Source organism: Schistosoma haematobium, chromosome 1, assembly GCF_000699445.3.
Source record: "Schistosoma haematobium chromosome 1, whole genome shotgun sequence".
Classification (NCBI taxonomy): domain Eukaryota; kingdom Metazoa; phylum Platyhelminthes; class Trematoda; order Strigeidida; family Schistosomatidae; genus Schistosoma; species Schistosoma haematobium.
In genome coordinates, this window is record NC_067196.1 from 14,563,126 (window position 1) to 14,582,276 (window position 19,151).

The following is a 19,151-nucleotide window of genomic DNA, read 5'->3' on the forward strand; positions in this document are numbered from 1 at the left end:
TGTGAATCGACTTCAAAGCTGAGCCGATGATAATTGACTTACCCTCAACAATTCAAAGTGTAAAGTAGTCCATTTGAGACATGTTGCAGACTGCGGTTATAACTTAGGAAACTCCTCTCTATAAGTATCACAAGTTGAAAAAGATTTAGGAGTGCTGGTACCTTACGATTTCAAGTCTTACGCTAACTGTTACAAAAAATGCATTTCGAGCAAATCTTGCACTGGTAACATAGAAGTGCGTGTTTGAACAGTTTGACGGGAGAACTTTCTACATGATCTTCAACAGCTTCACTCGTCCTCATTTAGAGTACGGAAACATAGTATTTCCTCCCTCACTCCGAAAGGATAAGGATACTCAGGAGCGTATTCAACGGCGAGCCATGAAATCAGTTTGGGAACTCAAATTCAAACCTTATGAAAAGCGCTCATAATCACTTAACCTTTACCCATTGGGATATAGGCGTCTTAGAGGTGACCTTCTGATGGCTTACAGCATCCTTAACACTTCTGGACATCTTCTTAAACACCTACTTAAGCTTAGTTTTAATAATACTCTAAGGGATAACACCCAGAAATTGGAAATAAAACATAGCAGAACGGACTGTAGACACAACTTCCACTCCTTAAGAGTTGTCAAATGCTGGAATTCGCTGCCGAATGAACTAGTCCAAGCAACTTCTCAGGAGTAATTTAAAAGTAAACTTGACCTATTCTTAAGGACTAAGGACAACATATTATTATGATTTACTGATTTGTTTTTTTCTAGTGTATTATAGTTAATATACCAAGGTTTCTGCCTGGAGGTATTGGTGATCCACTGCTACTAGACATGAAAGCCCGATGAGCGGAAGCTTCTTCTATTCCGTGCACAACCATTTGAACTATTTGAACATCTAAGTTTTGACCAGACGTAATTTTCTTGATCAATACAACTCCTATTAACTCAGAGTACATCATGGTATATCGTACAGTATTGTGGTATTTGTATCAACTAATGATTCATTTGTACTTGAACCTCCGATTATTATGAATTTCAAATACAATAAGTTTCATTGTGCTCACGTAGTTCTATATGGCTTAAATTGTACTATGTCGAGAACTCACAGATAGCAAGATAATTGAAATACTTCCGATCATCATAGGTGTGCTACAGTTTATTGTGTATTAAGATACATATATTAAACCGATGATTTTTCGATTAAAGTGAATTAAATACTCATTTTCTTCTTTTTACGATTGGGTAGATAAAACGGATCTGAAATATTGATTGCCCATTTAATTTTCCCGACTGTGACCTGTAAAACACAAAATCATTATGACTGCTTGCATAGTATACAGTCATGAGCCCTTATTATTACTTGTAACTTTATTAAATATTATATTTTTGGTACTATATAGAATTTTCAGCGCAAGGTGTTTTAACAACTTTTCGTTTCTTACTTCTCGGTCGCTCTTGACGACAAATAAAGAGTGGTCGCCAGCTAGAAGTTTGTAGTCCATGAATCGACTTCAGAATAATATGAATTCTTTTCGCTGCATATTGCCAATGACTACGATGTCTCTGTTAAGCTTCGCAACTTCTTAACAGGTTTCACGATTAACACACACTATGACGAGTTAAAAACAATTAACTTGTTGAAATATGTAGGTGGCAGAAACAGGTAGCTCAGATGTTCAAGCAAGCCACCCTGCATTTGAAATCTAAGATAATGATACTCCAACCACCAAAAAGTTCTGAAAAGTGCATCAACATTTATGATTTTGAAGATTTTCAATGATTCATTTTCATCACACCACCGACGGAACGATGTTTGAAGACTTTCAGTCTCTGTACTTACAATAGATCTGAAGATTTAGTTTCTTTACATTCTGTATGACAAGTTGGCATATTTATCACAGTTAACAGGGACACAGTATCGAAATTCTCGAGAACATATTTGGTGCTTTACACACTATAGATTTGTTTCTACAGGTTTCCCATCACGGAAGTGCTCGTACATTTCCTAAAGTATTCATGTGTCTACTCAGAGACGATATCGGAAAATTTATTTATGGGCCACATTTAGGCGCTACAGGTAATCTTTCCCTGATTCGAATCTCCTTATACTTGAATAGATTTAGTATACCACGGGCAGATTTCAGTAGTAAAAATGTAATAAACGTGATTTACCGTATGGAAAACGTTAGTTTAACGCTTATATGAATTCACTGTGGTTAACTGCAATTTGTACAACACGAAGACAGAACAGCTCAATTCATAGAAGAAGCAGATAGTGGGAAGCAAATAACTGAAAATCTCTGACGGCAAAGTTTGAAAGTGTCTTGTTTGAACTATTAAGTGTTTATGTTCAGGCTTGAGGTCAAATAAAGCGGTATGATTGTTATAAAGCGGTATCGTGTGGTGTCTGCATGTATTCATTGCCTTCTCTATGTAAGAAGAATTTATTTGTGCATATGTTTTTTATTCAGTAACTTATTGGTAAATTCTTGCAACCTATCATCAAACGTACAAGCTTTCGTAATTTCAAAAGAGGAATCCTGGATAATATGATGTAAAGACAGTTTCAGTTTGGAAAGGAAAGGACAGGATGCTTGATGGCCTCTGTTAGTTCTGTCAATGATGGTCTCTCAGTTGCTCCAACTTTCTGAAAGATTTGACAAATGGAGCCTCAACCACATGCTGAGGTAATGAGTTCCACTCGTTGATGATTCGATGGGAAAATCGATAGTCAGCTGACAAGTAATTTGTCCTGGGCTTGTAAACTTTTTTGGAGTGCCCTCGTAAATCCTTTGTTTCGTAAGACAAGAAAAATGAGGGCGTATCAAGTGCAAATTCATCAATAAGCAATTTGAAAACTGTAATCAAGTCGCCTCTAGTTCTCCGTTATGACAACGGGATTAGGTTTAACTTGGCCAGTCTAGCATCATACAAGGTCTTCGCTATTCTAGGAATCAGCTTATTTGCTGTTCTCTGAACCTTTTCCAAAAGCTCACTGTCTTTTATTAAGCAGGGGCTAGCCGCTTGTATGTGTCACTGAAGTTTAGGACACACGAACATTGTATACAAAGGCAAAAAAGTTTTAGCGTCGAGATGACTAAGAGCGCTGTGTATTGAACATAAAGTTCTAAGACCTTCGTCAGTTATTGCACGGTAGTATGCATTAGTTTTCGTGTCTTGGCTAACGATGACTCCTAAGTCATTTTGTATCTGGACAACAGGTAGCTAAGTGTTATTCATCGTGTATGTATCTGTACCTTGATGACCGGTATGCATCACAACACACTTGGAAGTGTTTATCGGCAACTACCAAGTTTGAGACCATTCAGGTAATTTCTCCAGGTCATTTTGGAGTTCTAAGCTATCACCCTTACATTGTATCGTTCTCCATATCTTGACATCGTCAGCATATAGCAAGACCGATGATGATAGGAGACGAGGGAGGTCATTTACATACAAGAGAAGTAACACTGACCCCAAAACTGTACCCTGGGGCACTCCAATAAGCACAGTTTTCCAGCTAGAGGACTTTGCGTTCACACGTACTCCTTGTTGGCGCCAAACTAGGAGGTCTTTTATACATATCAACAGATAACGTGCAACCCCGATATTTTTTTAACTTATATAACAGACGATTGTGCAGAAATTTGTCAAAAGCTTTGCTGAAGTCAATGTAGGCTACGTCTACAGATAACTTCTTGTCCTTGAAAGCGCACCAGCTTTCACGAGCCAGTAATAAGTTAGTGAGACAAGGATAACCTATTCTGAAACCGTGCTGCTTCTCCGAAATGATCCGGTTTCCATCGAGGTACTTAAACAGCTCCTTCTGAATAATCTTTTTTAATATTTTAACAACCACACTAGTTAGGCTAAGGGGTCTGTAATTCTCAGGTTTACGTTTCGTATCTGTTTTGAAGACAGGACTTACTATGGCGTTCTTCCAGTCTTTTGATAAACGACCCTGGTTTACGGTTTATATTTATTTATTTATTTATTTGAACACATGAATATTGGTACAAGAGAGCGCCAATATATATGCGCCACACAAAACAATGAGAATTCGAAGAGAAGTAGAAAAAAAACTAAGGAGCGCAAAAGAAAAAGAGAACAATGACGAAGAGATTGGAGTAAGGTAGTGTGGTAGTAACGAGGGAACGAAAAGGTACAATCAAAAGAAATCTTTCAGGTAAAGGAGACACAACCACTTTTTATGAAGAAAGTAAAAGAAGGTTACAGCAGGATCGCCACTGGCTTCTATTCTGAGCCATATCTGATAACGTCTCTAGCCACTGTGTAGCACCATCTCTCGGACCCCAACCAGGGAGTCGCGAAGGACCAACAGAAGCCAGTCCTTTGCAGCTTTCTTTCATACCACGACACCATGTCATGCACTGACCACCTCTCCGCTTCTTCCAACCAGTCCCAGAGTCGGCAAATAATGCACGACGTGGAATTCTCTGGGACGACATTCGGAGAACATGTCTAAGCCACCGAAGTCGGTGTTTCAAGATGGTGACACCAATTGAATTATCATCTCTGTTCCCGAACACACGATGCCGAACCTCTGCATTACTGACATGGTGTTGCCACTGAATGTCAGCAATCCTTCGGAGATAGCGATGATCGAACACAGAGAGTCGTCTAACGTCCTCAACTCGGAGAGGCCAGGTTTCACAAGCATAGAGCAAAACTGCTTTCACCGACGCGTTGTAGATCCGACCTTTTACAGCCAGACTAACATCACGAAGGCGCCAAAGGTGGCCCAGATTGGCATAAGCCACTCTGGCTTTCACTATTCGTGCATTGATCTCATCACTCACACCCCCACCAGCACTTATGCAGCTACCCAGATACACGAACTTCTCAACTACTTCTATCTGCTCACCATCCAGGGTGAGTACAGGATTAGAATCCTGCCAGTCTTGTAGAAGTACTTTGCACTTCGAAGGTTAGATTGAAGTATATACTTAAAGGGTTCGCACCGAAGTTAGCTAATTCCTTTAGTGACCTAAGATGCAGTTCATCGGACGCCGTGAATTTGCTTATGTCCAGCTTATTTAGCAGACCAAAGACACCGAGTTCTTTAATGATCATGCTGTCCCCAAAGTCATAAGAAACATGGTAGTTTTACCCAAAGTTTGGGAAAAAACCCAAATTGTTATAAGATTCTGAGGAAATATTGGAGAAGTCCTAAAATTTACATAAGCATTTCGGGGATTTCCACAGACCTGGGAGATTTTCTGGGTTTTGCGTCATTTACCCGAAATTTCCACAAACTTTCGTATTGTGGCTTCCCCAAAATTTACGCAATACGGACAAAATTTCCCCAAAATAGAGGGATTGGGTCTTACGTTTACTATTTTTCTGATCCTTTGTCTATATGCAAATAATAGTAAAGTGCTTTTTAGTTGCATTAGTATGTCGGCAATAATGTAATATAAGCTAGGTAAAAGTAATGAATCAGTTGATAAGGTTATAAATCTTCGTCAACCTAGGTGGTTGGTACATATTTTACTCACACTCAACCAACGCTGGCTTCAACGTATGTGTTAGGTAATTCTAGAAGTTTTACATTCCTTTTTCTTGCGGTTCTCCATTACTTTTGATGCCATCGCTTTCACTTCTTGATTTTCCTTGTTTTCATTTTGTTATGCTGACCCAGTTTATAGTAACTTTGATTGATGCATATTTATACAAGATAATTTTTTACCTGTCTACCTAAAATGTATGCCAGATTGACTTTTAAAAATATTCAGCAAAATGGTCTAGAAAAGTATTTCTGTGTAATAGTACACCTAACATTTTAGCACCAACACTTTAAAAGATACTCTCCCAGTTTCCATTTACTTTTTGTCCTACCATATCACAGCTTGTTTCTCGTAGTTTTCATAGCTTCAACAGAAAATATTAGTAAGTGGACCCTATGTCTGAGTATATTTTGGTTCCTTGTCGATGTTTATACATAGTTATTAATTTTTGTTCCAGAATTTAAATTGCATAGCTGCATATGTCGGAACAGTCCGTAAGACATCGGTTTCTCGCTCTTCCTAGTGAGCAAAGGCTGAAGTTAGATAGAGTCACTTCTCCTCGTTGTCAACTAACCCCTGTCCCCAATTTATCTACAAGTGCAATCTTGGATATTAACGATACTTCAATAACGGTTACAGGTGATGATTTCGAGGATACATGTATTCTTGGTGAGTTAATTGTGTTCCCCTCACTATATATAGTTCTTTAAATCAATTTGCATCCCTTTATGTTTTAATGTGATGTCCAATACATTCGACTTTAGCTTGGTCAGTATTCTCACTGAATATACTGATCCGAAAAATTTAAAAGAGATAATGAAGTAAGCTAGTCAGAAACTAGAAGTAAAATTAATAACTGATGTCAGTAAAGTTCTGTTAGAAGATAAAGTTCTGTTTTGTATACCCCATATAAAACAATCACTGTAAAGAATTTGTAAGTGGTGTCGTTTTTTCTTACCTATACTTAATTATGAAAGCTGTCAAAGCAGTTTCTTTGTAAAACAACTGGATGGTAACCACTCTTCAGGTCGCCTCCAAATGCCCTGGTACGGCCGAGAGTAGGGAGAGTCCCCTCTCCCTCTCGAAATGCTCTCACATGGTCACGCGTATATAGCCTCTGCTAGGGATGTCCTACTCACTGCCTTCTCGCACCACGGGTGTTGTTTACGAAATTGAGAGGACGAAAAGCGAATGTCCAGTGCTTTAACCGGGTTGTTGAATTTGGAGGACCCACATAAGGGAATTGTAAAACTCTGATTCCAAACAAATGGTGCACATAGGCTGCAGTATCTTGAAGGAACAAATGGCGTATGAACCAATCGTTGGTCACCGGCTACCATGGGACTGCATCTCCTGACGTTGCTCCACTGCCTTGTGGATCAGACCTTCAGGTCAAAGGCTCGACGTATGGCCTAAGAGAACCGTCTGTCCCAGTCTAGGCACCCGGGTAGTATCCTAGCCCTCACACAAATCGATTTTTTATGTGGCGCATATCTATTTGGTGCCTCCTTATCCAATGTTTGTGTTCAGAAAATAAATAAAACTGAAGTTAATCTATCTGGGCTAGGATACTACCCGGGTGCCCAGACTGGGACAGACGGTTCTCTTAGAAGGCCATACGTCGAGCCTCTGACCTGAAGGTCTGATCCACACGGCAGTGGAACAACGTCAGGAAATGCAGTCAATTTCTTAAACAACACCCCCGCCACGAGAAGGTAGTGAGTAGGACTTCCCTGAAAACACGAGAAAATCAGCGTGGCTTCAGACCTGATCGTGGCTGCATCGACCACATTCACTATTCGTCAGATTTTAGAATACAAACATGCTTATCGGCGTCCGATAATGGTAGTCTTTTTTGACTTACAAGCAGCATTTGACTCTGTAGATCTAGAGGTTCTGTTGCAGTGTCTATCATAAAAAGAGTGAAGTAATCGAACGCGTCGACAGCTTCACTTATCTCGAAAGTCTGATCGGCCCTATCGAGTTGGTGTTTGACAAAATCTCTGCACGGATTCAAAAAGCTCGTTTAGCTTTTGCCAACTTACGTCAACTACGGCGAAGGCGATATATCCGTCTATCAGTTAAAGAAAGATTATACTGCTCAGTAGTTCGTTCTGTTCTACTTTGCCGCTGCGAAACGTGTCCACTAAGAGTAAAAGATACGCGTGAGCTACTAGTACTTGATCAATTATGTTTTAGAAATATTGCCAGGATCTGCTGGGATCACCAGGTAAGTAGTAGTGAGGTTAGACGTCGTGTATGAGGAAATGATGGTAAATCAGTTGATGAGGTTGTGAATCTTCATCGACTGAGATGGTTAGGCAACGTGTTACGTATGCCTGAACACCGACCACCACGAAGTGCAATGCTGACTAGTGTTGGGGACGGTTGGAAGAAAGTTAGAGGCGGCCAAACCAAAACGTGACATCAGTCCTTGGACTCACTAACTTCTGGTCTGAGCCATATTGGTAGATGTAGACTACTTGGTTGGGGTCCGGGAAACTATCGTATCCAGTGATTGGAGACTGAATGACATGACCCAGAATCGATCACAATAGCATAGGTGTCTACACTCTTTGTCTTGCCTTGAACCATGAGATTAAATTTACTTTATACCTTCCTTTCTACGAACTAATTCTTTCTTCCTATATTATGTCTTTATACATAATCTTTCTTTTATATATTACTATCATTGAAGTGACTACTTCTATGAATTCATTGTTGATCTTGTTCTGCTAGTGAGGTGTGGCAGCTTGGTCTGACACATATATATGCCTTGTCCTCCATTGCAGCAGAACGACGGACGCATTTTGAGATAGATGAGACCAGGTGATTTTCATAATAGCGAATATTCCCCTTTTTTGTGAGTAAAATGGAAACACATTATTTTCAATGCGATGGGTCACGGATTAGACCTAGTGGTTAGAGAACAATTCCATTGGCGAGTGTATGGTTAATGTTTCCATATCCTCAAATCTTTTATTTGCTAAGTGACTCGCAATCATATTCATTCTTGCGTTCAATATTTTGAATGGAACCATGTTGTAAAGTTAGAAAGAAACCCCATTATTCTGGCTGGTAGTTGCCTTCGCTTTGACGTCAAACCATTCGGGGATTTCACTTAACAATTCCTCCTTGTGAGCAATCGTCACTCGGCCACATCATTGCTTTTCATTTATTTATTTTATTCCTTTACTCATTCATTTTAATAATCACAAACCTCATCTATTAATAAAAGCTGAGATCATTTTTGGATTGGAGCTAGGAACATTCTACAATCTTCACAAATCTCTCTATACTAAAAATCATCATGTGATCACAAGTGACTACATTCAAAATGCAACTTGTGGAGTTCTAGTGAAGAGCTGTGACCACTTGAGTTCAACCACATAGAGTGTTAGGCAGTTGTTCACTGCAGGCAATAAGTGTTGTGCATTATCGTGAATTGGTCAAAGTTGAACATGTACACCTCTAGGTGCAGGCTCAGTGGTCTAGAGGTTAGGCGTCCGCGTGTGAAAACTAATGGTCTTGGTCTGAATTTCCGGTTGCGGGCTCGTGCATGGCCTTTGCCGAGGAGTCGCATACTATCACAAAACGCCCATTCAGTGCTTTCAGCTTTTCAGTGGCAGTCTAACTACTGTCACCTCTCAGTTTAAACCATGAAAACGCCTAATTTATAACAAACTGACATTAAATCTGCTCAAGCTATATGTGGGAATGCCTACACTATGTATTTTAACTGATTACTAACCTTGATCTAATTTATACTACCTTGTGATCAATCTTCAGGGTCCTATCACAAATGACAGACTTAGTTATCACCTGTTGACTGGTAAAACTTTGAGAAATATCAACGTTCTCTTTTTGTTGTTGTTGTTGATTATTATTATTATTTTATTTATTTGAACACATAAATATTGGTACAAGGAAGCACCAAACAGATACTCGCCACACAAGTCACTTGCTTTGTGTGTGGGCTGTGATACTGCTTGGGTGCCCAGACCGAAACACGTATTTTCCTTAGGGGACCACGCTCTGAACATTCGACCTGAGGGTTTAATCCACAAGGTAGTGGAACAACGTCATGAGATGCAGTCCCATGGTAGCCGATGACCAACGATAAGTTCATACACCATTTGTCTCCCTTAGGATTTTGGAGCTCGTGTGCACCATTGGTTTGGAATCAGGGTTTTACAACTCCCTCAGGTGCGTCCTTCGTATCCACCATCCTGGTTGAAGCACCGGACACTCGCTTTTCGTCCTCTCAATTTTGTAAACAACATCCCCATCACAAGAAGGTGTTGACTAAGACTTCCCTGTCAGTGGTTGTATACGCTTGGCCGTGTGAAAGCCTTGAAAGGTGGGCGTACCAGTTATCTCATTAACTCATGAGTTGAAAATCTATTATTTCTTTTCCAACTGTTTCATAGATGGATTTTTTTCAATTTATTGTTTTATCAGGTGAAGGATTTTTTGGACAAGTTTTCAAAATGCGTTTGAAATCAACAAAAGAATCATTTGCAGTTAAAAAAATACCATTTTGCAATTTGGATCCACGTAATCCAGATATGATAGCAGATTTGGAAATAGGGAAATTGCATCCACATCCATTTTTATTACGATCTTATTGTGCTTTCACTCATGTAGATTCTGTTTGGATTTTATTAGAACTTATGGATATCTCGTTAGATGTACTTCTAAATAAAGTAAGCCTTCAATTTAAACGTAATGTTGTGCAATCAGTTATTCTAAGTAGTATGTAAAAGATTAGTGTGTAGAGGCTGCTAAATGTTTCATAAACAAAGTTACCTTTTATATTAACAAGCGTCTAATCTTATTGGCAGTTCGTGTGAAGCAACCAGGTAAAACATTTTTTAATGATATGAATACTACTCTTTATCGGGAGTGAACTAAACTGTTTGTTTTAAAGTGTTAACTAGTTTATCGAAAGGATATTTAATAAATATTCAACTAACATTTTACTACTATTCAATGTGTTACTTACAGAACGCGGTAAACTGTAATCCTTCCCATCTAGTTCATTCTACGTGTTTTAATGCAATTGTTTTGAAGACTGTAAAATGTCGCTGGCTATAAGAAATTATAAGTATTCAGATGATGTGTCAAAAATGTCCTAAAAAATATCTTGTGTGATGATTTTTTTTCAGTCATCATAAGAGCTTCTACAGTTTGAGATACTAACCTTTTTGGCAAAGTATATAAATAGAACTGGTCTTAATTTTCTAACGAAAATTGTATGGTACGTAAAAGTGGTATTTGAAATAACCTTAGGGATTTAAATTGAAATCATTCCAAAGTTTCTCTCGGATATCTGATCTGAGCATTTTTCACTAAATTTCACCGAACATTTTCAATAACAATGGTATATAAATACACTTACAACGTTATACGTTTCGAATTTTCAACATATTTTACATCAAATAACTCATTCATACTATACACCAACATGACAAAACAACGGTTTAGTATAGATTTCCTCTCATACTTTATTTACATTTGATAATTTTGATTATTACCATAAAGAATCTCGGATCAGTTTACTCGGTAAAACGTTGAGATTACGTAAATTTTTAGTCAGTAATATAATTTCGTCTAGATACTTAATTCTTAATTTCTGTTAAGCTGATTGTCTAAATTTAGATGAATGTTCATATAAGCTTGCATCTTAATAATTAAGTTGTTCTTATGCTAAATTGTTGGAGGCATTCGATAGGAATTCTTAATCTTTAGTCGCAATATATATGTATATTAATACGAAATCTCATGAAATTTTAAATTAATAAATGTTATCAACGAGACAAATTTTATGCATAGTTCAATCAGTGTAAAATGAAAGCTAATTAGTCAATTATTCTGGTTATATAATGATAAATCCTTTTTCAAGCGAATCAATAAAAGTATTTGTTACACCAATAGATTCATAATGTTATATGATCACTGTTATTCTATGTATTCTCATTTTGATTTTAAATTATTTTACAGGTAAAGGCACTCAATGAATACATTCCTGAAAATGTTTTGAAGCATATAACATTTTCAATTGTTTCAGCATTATATTATTTACGATTCGATATGAATATGATTCATCGTGATATAAAACCGGCTAACATGTTAGCTAACAAAAGTGGAGAAATAAAAGTAAGATAATAATCAATCAATTGATTGATGTACATGCGACCATTTTGTAATTCTTTTTCTTCTACTTCGTGTTACATAGACTTAGATTATGTGTTTGTATACCATATCAAAACAAGATGAGATTGTAATGCTAGTGAAACAATATTCTGTAGTAATTATAAGTAATAAGATGGTGAGATAAATTCACTTAAATTGTTTAAAGTTTCTCATATCTGATTATTAGATATTTCGAAGGTGTTCTCTTGATGGGATGTATTGTAAGTCAACGATTTCCCATCTAGCACAGATTATTAACAATGATGATGCTTGCCAGTATTTCTATGTTCTCATCTTATTCAGTTAATATTGTGATAAGAGATAATAAGTAGGCCACATATTATGTATTTCGATCACTTCAGTTTATAGAAAAGGAACAACTTAGTGGTAACTGGCCTATATGGAGTAAGACCATCCTCTTACTCAACAAAAGAGATTTCGTACATTGTAGATCACTTAAAAAATAAGGGAAGAACATCTTGTTATATAATTGCTTCGGTTAACAATAAAGTGGAATGCTCTCCTCCATCTACAGTATACTATACTATTACAGAGACTTAAGAACACAGCCAATTTATCTAGCTATCGGTGTTATCATTATTAAACTTTCTTAATTACAGTGGTTTTGGAACTGAATCAAAGGCTGAGGCTTATTCTAGATGTGCTGATCAAATATGCTTATCACCCTTCTCAAAACTAAGAATCATATGATAATTCGGAACAACTGTATCATCTAAGGCATCTATTTCACATTTGTAAGCAAACTGATTTAGATTACTAGGCTCCTTCAATACAGGTTAAAGTATGAGTGGCAATAGTTTCTTCACTTGTAACCTTAATAATACTGACTTAATTTTATTCGATAACACATATTTATATTAAGTGCACTACATTTGTTAATATCACTTGATCTCGCTACGGTTTAAAAAAAATCTCATTACTATATTAGGACGGAAGTAAAGTAGTTTAAATAGTTGTCTTTGGAATTTTTTTTCACTACTGCTATTTTAATATTATAAATTATATCTACGCTTAAAACTGTACACGGTAAAATGCCAGAATATTTTCTTTTTACTCATTCAGTAATATTATGCTTGACAATAGTCCTGCAGCCATGGTGCTAGACTTAAAATTTTTTTTGTCACGGTATTACAGTGTTATGGTTAATTGATGACTATATATATACAGCACATTGCGAGTATGCTAAGATACGACTTCTGTATAATCAGTTCACTACTGATTTTTTTCCTATTGATCATGACTTGATAAGTTCTACGTAACTTCTATAACATTCATTTCCACTCCATTGTTGTGAAAATTCTTCAAAGTAATTTTGTAGTTTACTAACGTTTCTTTTTTATCCTAATTTGTTTAATTTTTTTTATAGTTAGGAGACTTTGGTACTGCCGTCACCCTTTCCAACTGTGAAATTTTAACGGATGTTGGATCATGGCGTTACCTTGCTCCAGAGCGTGTAAGCTGTGGTTCTATAAAAAGTTATGGAGTTAAATCTGATATTTGGTCTTTAGGCCTAAGCATTTATGAATTGGCTACTGGTACAAACCCATATGAACCGCCTAAAGATCCTGTAGATGCATTCAATCAGGTAATTCATATATATGTATAATATTTGTCCTAACCACAATATTCTCGATTCATTTTCAAAATACTTTGAAATATTCGCATTGTTATTTTTTTCGCATCTACAATGGTAAAAATAAAATCCTAATTATCCTATTAATGAAGTTGCACAAATCATAACTTGTTTACAACAAAGCATACAATGAATCATTTAAAATCCTGGTAATATATACAACTTGTCTTTACTTAGTGATTACTTTCAAAAAGAAGAAAACGTACAATAAACCTGCCTTGTATTGTACTAGAAGTTTATATTTATTTAAATGGTATTACACAGAAAGATACTGTTTACTTAATGTGTTATAAATGGTACATTTCAGCATATTTTTGTTCTGCCTACTGTTTTATTGTATCACTGCAATTAATTATAAATCACGAGGCATTATAGGATTATATATATATATAAGCGTGAATAGACTTCTTAATTTTCTTGAAAAATCTTTACTTCAGGTTAGTAAATGAACAACGCCGCATAATCATGTGTTGCTACGATTGATGTGTTGTCTAAATCTCATGATTGATTTACTAGTAATTTTTACGTTCTCAATAGTCAAACAAACATAACTATATTTATTACTTACTGATGTGTTTTTGTTTTTCTAATGATTTTGTGAAAAAAGTTTAAAATGGCCAGATTCAATATCACTAGTACATTCAGCATAATCGTAACATCATATTAAACTTAAACAATTAAAATATTTCAAAAACAAGAAATTATTTTGAGTTCAGTAACTGTAAAGGGATGAATAATCATTTGAGAACTGACAAATCATATACAATGGTGGACCATAATTATTATATGCAAGTGTATAATGCAAATTGCTAAGTTTAGTACAATGATGCACTAACTAGATCATCTATCTAAATATGTTGTTTTATAAAATATTTTAACAGATAGATATCAATTATTTAAAAGTGTTTTAAACACTTAGAAAGTTTTCTTGAGTATTACTTTTCTGTAAAAATATATCATTGACATTAAATATTTGAGCATATTGTTTTAATGGAATGTTTATGAGTTTTCTACGAAATATTTCTGTCAGTATTATGCTAATCACTAATGATAAAAGTTGAATATTTTTCTTCAAAAACTTGTTTAGATGTAGTACTGTGTTGTTACAATGTACTTGTTAATATCAGATGGGTTTTGTGGATATTATAGTAATTTCAATGGTTAAAATTATGAGTCAGTTGAAGCTAGAACACCATGGAAAATCTGGAATCACTGGACGGCTGTTTAACTTGTATAATTATGCAATTATATGTAAAGAATTCAAAAAATCTAATTATTATCCATATGAATTATCTTCAATGCACTAGTTAATTTATGTTTCTTGACTACTTTGAAAATATGAGTAATATTTCGCGAAATACATTAACATGAATGATGTTTGATAATATCGGTTTAGATTAACGTAATCAAAAGAGTTGAAACAGGCAGCGAATATAAATAACGCTAGACAACTATGCAGACTAATATAGGGAACAAGTATTAAAAGCCAAGTGTTACTGGGACTATCTCGGAAAAGGATGAAGCTTTTTCAATCTAGTGGATTAGTTAGCAGTGGAGAACAGTTCAACTGATCTCCGACCACCTTTCAATTACTCTGTAACTCCAATCAGCCTCATTGGCAAGTCAATACAGGTTTCCTAAATTCTAGTGAGGTTAAAAAGGCTAAAGGTAATTTAAGATCAGGGAGAGCAAGGGACCCTGATGAGTAAAGCCCAGAGATCTCTAGGGATCGTGGTCCAATTCATGGTACAGGGTAACAAATCGGTTGGTGAGGTTGTGAATTCATCGATTTAGGTGGTTAGAATACGTGTTGCATTTGCTCAACCACTGCATACCTCGATGAGTAACGCTTGTTAATTCAGAAGTACGTTAGATGAAAGCTACGGGCAACCAAACCAGAAAGTAGCATCAGTCTATGAAATCATTAACTGTTGGTCTGAGCTTTGCTGGTAGATATAGACTATCTAATTGGAGTCAGCTTGATAACTGCCATTAGGGGTTAACGACTTCGGGTAATATGGCTGAGAATCATTCAAAATAGTGGAGATGCATTTTATGTTTATGTTTCTCGCGATTTAGGATCTAAGTATACCTTCATACATACCTTTCCATTCTTTCTTTCTTTCCAAACCATATTCAAAATATTTAGGTTTTCTTTTTATCATTGCTACTACTTTTTGTTTATCACTTTTGTTATTTCCATCTCGTCCTAATGTGGTATGGCAACTTAATCCAACGCAATTCCTTTGAAGGCTCTATTTTCATGATCTTTTTTAAATATCAGTTTAAATTAAACATACTTTATCAGATATTTGTACTTCTACAACCTTATCTCTTAGTACGTGACAGTCCATTGAGTGTATGGGTTATTTTCATTTTATTTTATTTGAACACATAGATATTGGTACAAGGAGGCACCAAATACATATGCGTCACACAAATCTCCCTAGCAGAGGCTATATACGCGTGACCATGTGAGAGCATTTTGAGAGGGAGAGCGGACTGTTCCCACTCTCGGCCGTACCAGGGCATTTGGGGGCATTTTGTAAACTAAATAGTAAAATATCCTCATATTAGACAATTAGATTTTTTCTACATGAATACATATTTAAATTTCTTAATATTTTGACTTTTATTTCTTAGATTGTAAATCGTGATCCTCCAAGTCTTTCAAGTGATCTACCATATTCTAATCATTTACGAGATTTTTTAAATATGTGCCTTATTAAAGAAGTTAGTGAACGAGCAGATTACAATGATTTACTAGTGTCAGATTTTATTCGATCCGTTGATGTCAATTCTCATTCGATTACAACAGCACAATTCTTAATGAAATATATTTAATGAAAATCTTAATTTGTATTTGTCACCTAGTCAAACTTCAAGGATGAATATATATATATATATATATATATATATATTGAGCAAAGATATATGTCGTTAATTTTGTCGTATATTCTTGTTGTATATTACATTCTAATACATTATGTCTATATAGGGCTGTGAATATTAATTTAAAATAGATTCTCTTATTTGTATAACCTGTTCCTGTACACATAAAATGGGATTTCTTTTCGTTAGATAATAATTGAACACTACAGTTTATTTTTTTTTTAAATAAATTCATTTGGATATTGTGTTTTCTTTTGTACAACTGTCGTTCATCTCTCTCGTTCACTGAAACGTTTTTTTTCTCGTTGTTATACCACCTTTTTTGATGGGATTACTATCATGGGTTTTGTTTTATAATCAAATATTGATGTTAGGTAGAAGGATATGTTTTCAAAATGTATCTATGTAAACCAGTTCCCCTGTCTCTCTTATTTACCATTTTTAATTATTTCATTTATGTGATATTTTGTAATCTATTTTTATTATTATTTTTTTACAATTGTACATATTATTTCTTACGCACAATATGTAGTTAGCAAAAATTTATTTTTTTATTTCGTTTATTCGAAAATGAGAATTGGTATAGATCTGAAACTTTCTAATTAATAATAAAACTGGACAAGATTATGTCCTGGTTATTCTTCGAAATATTTCTTTGTTCATCTTTCCGATGTATGTTTAGTTGATATTTTCTTTTAAATGTATACTTATCTATCGATTTTTTACAGTTTGATATTTTACCATTATTATCTGTGATAGTAATAATAATAGTTATTATTATTATTTCTATTGTTAAACTTTCAAACTTCAATTCAATATAGGTATGAGATTTCGAGTGTTACGTTCTCTTAGCTGAATGATTTTATCGCAAGGTTTTTATTGTTCTCTAAATCATTACCAATGTAGGAGTGAGCTTTCAGATCGTTCATTCCACAATCGTTAAGTTAGTCTGTTCTGGTGACCTGGTTATATCTGTGGAATGCATATCTGACTTTTGTCGGGTACTGAAACCCTAAATGCGATGGCACGTGGTAAGAAAACAAAGGCTAATGATAAGAATTTCTTTGACTCTGAAAATAAGTAAAAACGATGTTTGAATACACCACTTTATATGATTTACTCCCATTCAGATATGTATAGGTTGAACTGAGTAATATTTAATATCAGTTAAACATTGAACTTAATAATTTACAATATTATACAGTTCACTATCTATAATCAAAGAATATAGCTAATTGACCAAGTCACATAATGACTCTTAAAAATGTGATTAAATTTCACAGACAGTCGGGAAAATTCAACCCTACATGACATTCTCACTCCGATCGATTAAGCTGTTGGCTACCTTAGCAGTCTTCTCATGTATTATCGTCGTCATTTACCCTTTTGTTACGGTTGACTAGTTTGTTCAGTTGACCTGAATCAATGCGTCCGTTACTTACAAAGAGACCTGAGTATTATGCTTTTAAAAATTTTGACATTTTTCTAATAAAATTCTCCAGTCGTTTGAATACATTGATGTGATTGACAGTATAACATATTTTTTAAAAGTGCAAATTGTGTTCGTGTATACCTACGCTTCGATCATTGTGGTATGCTCTGTATGTTATTCGGCTAAATAATCATTAGAAGGAGGTACGAGATTACGCTTCTGATTGGTTTCTATAAGGACATTTATTTCATAATACAATTAGCCACTGAAGTATGAGTCCCGCATGCGGGATCTTAGATGTCCACTGCTAAGGAGTTCCATACCAGGTAGAAAAGGCCTTCCAGTGCTTCCTAGTTTTTAATGGTGTACCAGTATTGTTAGTTTCATGATCTAAACTGATCAGTTAAATTTGGGTGTGTAAAACTGACTAACTGTATAATTTTTAAATCCGATATTTGATTACAAAAACGAGGTATTCCTGTAATGCTTTTAGTATAAACTATTTGAAGGATAATCATTTTATAAAATGTTTTCGCGTTCAAATTTTTATCCGCTGATTAAATAAAGACCAACCACTGGACTAAGAAATGTATTTTACAAATATTTCAGTAAGTAAAAAACACCACAAATCATCATGAAATTATTGGATGTAGCGATTTATATAGTAGATTAAGTTTGAAGATATCTTTTACTCATTCGGTTTCTAATTTTATTCCATTTCATTATCGCAAAATAAAAGAATGTCAATGTGATCACATAGTCTCGATGTCTGATGAAATTGTAGTGGACTTAGTGTAGTTATGGGACCGTAGCATGTAAAAAGTCTTAGGTTTCCGGACTATGATAATTGCTCAGTGCTGAGCAAATCAAAAATGTCCAGTAGTACGAAGCTACTTAGTTGTCTTGTGAGGAATAGTCATAACAAAGTATCCATCTATTGAGACATCTAAGAATCACTGACAAAATGATTTTTTTTTCTGAAGGAGATATAGTGTTTTGTTAAAAAGGGTTGATGATATTTCCCATTACCAACATACATCAGCTGGAAAATCAGTGAGTATAAGGCAGCTATTTCGATCTAGTTTCAGATCGCTTAGTAATGTATTCGTCGTAAGTGTGCAATACTGATTTTTAATGGTTTCTCAGCTAGTATCGGCTTGTCATGAAAGTTACCTATTTAGAGTATAGCTATTTTTGTCATTCCAGATAGAACAAGAGTTTTATGCATGTCTAGCTAAACATACGCAAATTAGCATATTCCGATCTAAAGATATCGAGTAATTTGAATCATGTTTATTGATAATGTGTCAATACTTATTCTATAAGATAATCAATTCTAATATATTGATAATAGGTAATAAAGTTGTGTGTTACACTATCTGATCAAACTCTATAAACATAGTAGTGAATAATCTTTTCTTATCTGTTAAAAAATAAAATAAATTTTCATAA

General features: G+C 35.2%; 1 protein-coding gene across 2 annotated transcripts; it reads left to right on the forward strand.

Annotated features, from left to right (window-relative positions):
* The first annotated feature begins 2,349 nt into the window (after positions 1-2,349).
* On the forward strand, positions 2,350-17,316 carry MAP2K6_1 (Dual specificity mitogen-activated protein kinase kinase 6). Of its 2 annotated transcripts, XM_012939686.3 has the most exons (6): positions 2,350-2,431; positions 5,984-6,195; positions 9,988-10,232; positions 11,530-11,685; positions 13,109-13,327; positions 16,019-17,316. In XM_012939686.3, the coding sequence occupies exons 2-6, from the start codon at positions 6,006-6,008 to the stop codon at positions 16,217-16,219; spliced, it is 1,011 nt and encodes a 336-aa protein (XP_012795140.1). In that variant the 5' UTR covers positions 2,350-2,431; positions 5,984-6,005; the 3' UTR covers positions 16,220-17,316. The 2 variants fall into 2 exon arrangements, with proteins under 2 accessions (XP_012795140.1, XP_051073216.1); XM_051210910.1 differs by lacking the exons at positions 2,350-2,431; positions 5,984-6,195 and having other exon boundaries at positions 7,031-10,232; positions 13,109-13,195; positions 13,251-17,316.
* The last annotated feature ends 1,835 nt before the right edge of the window (positions 17,317-19,151 follow it).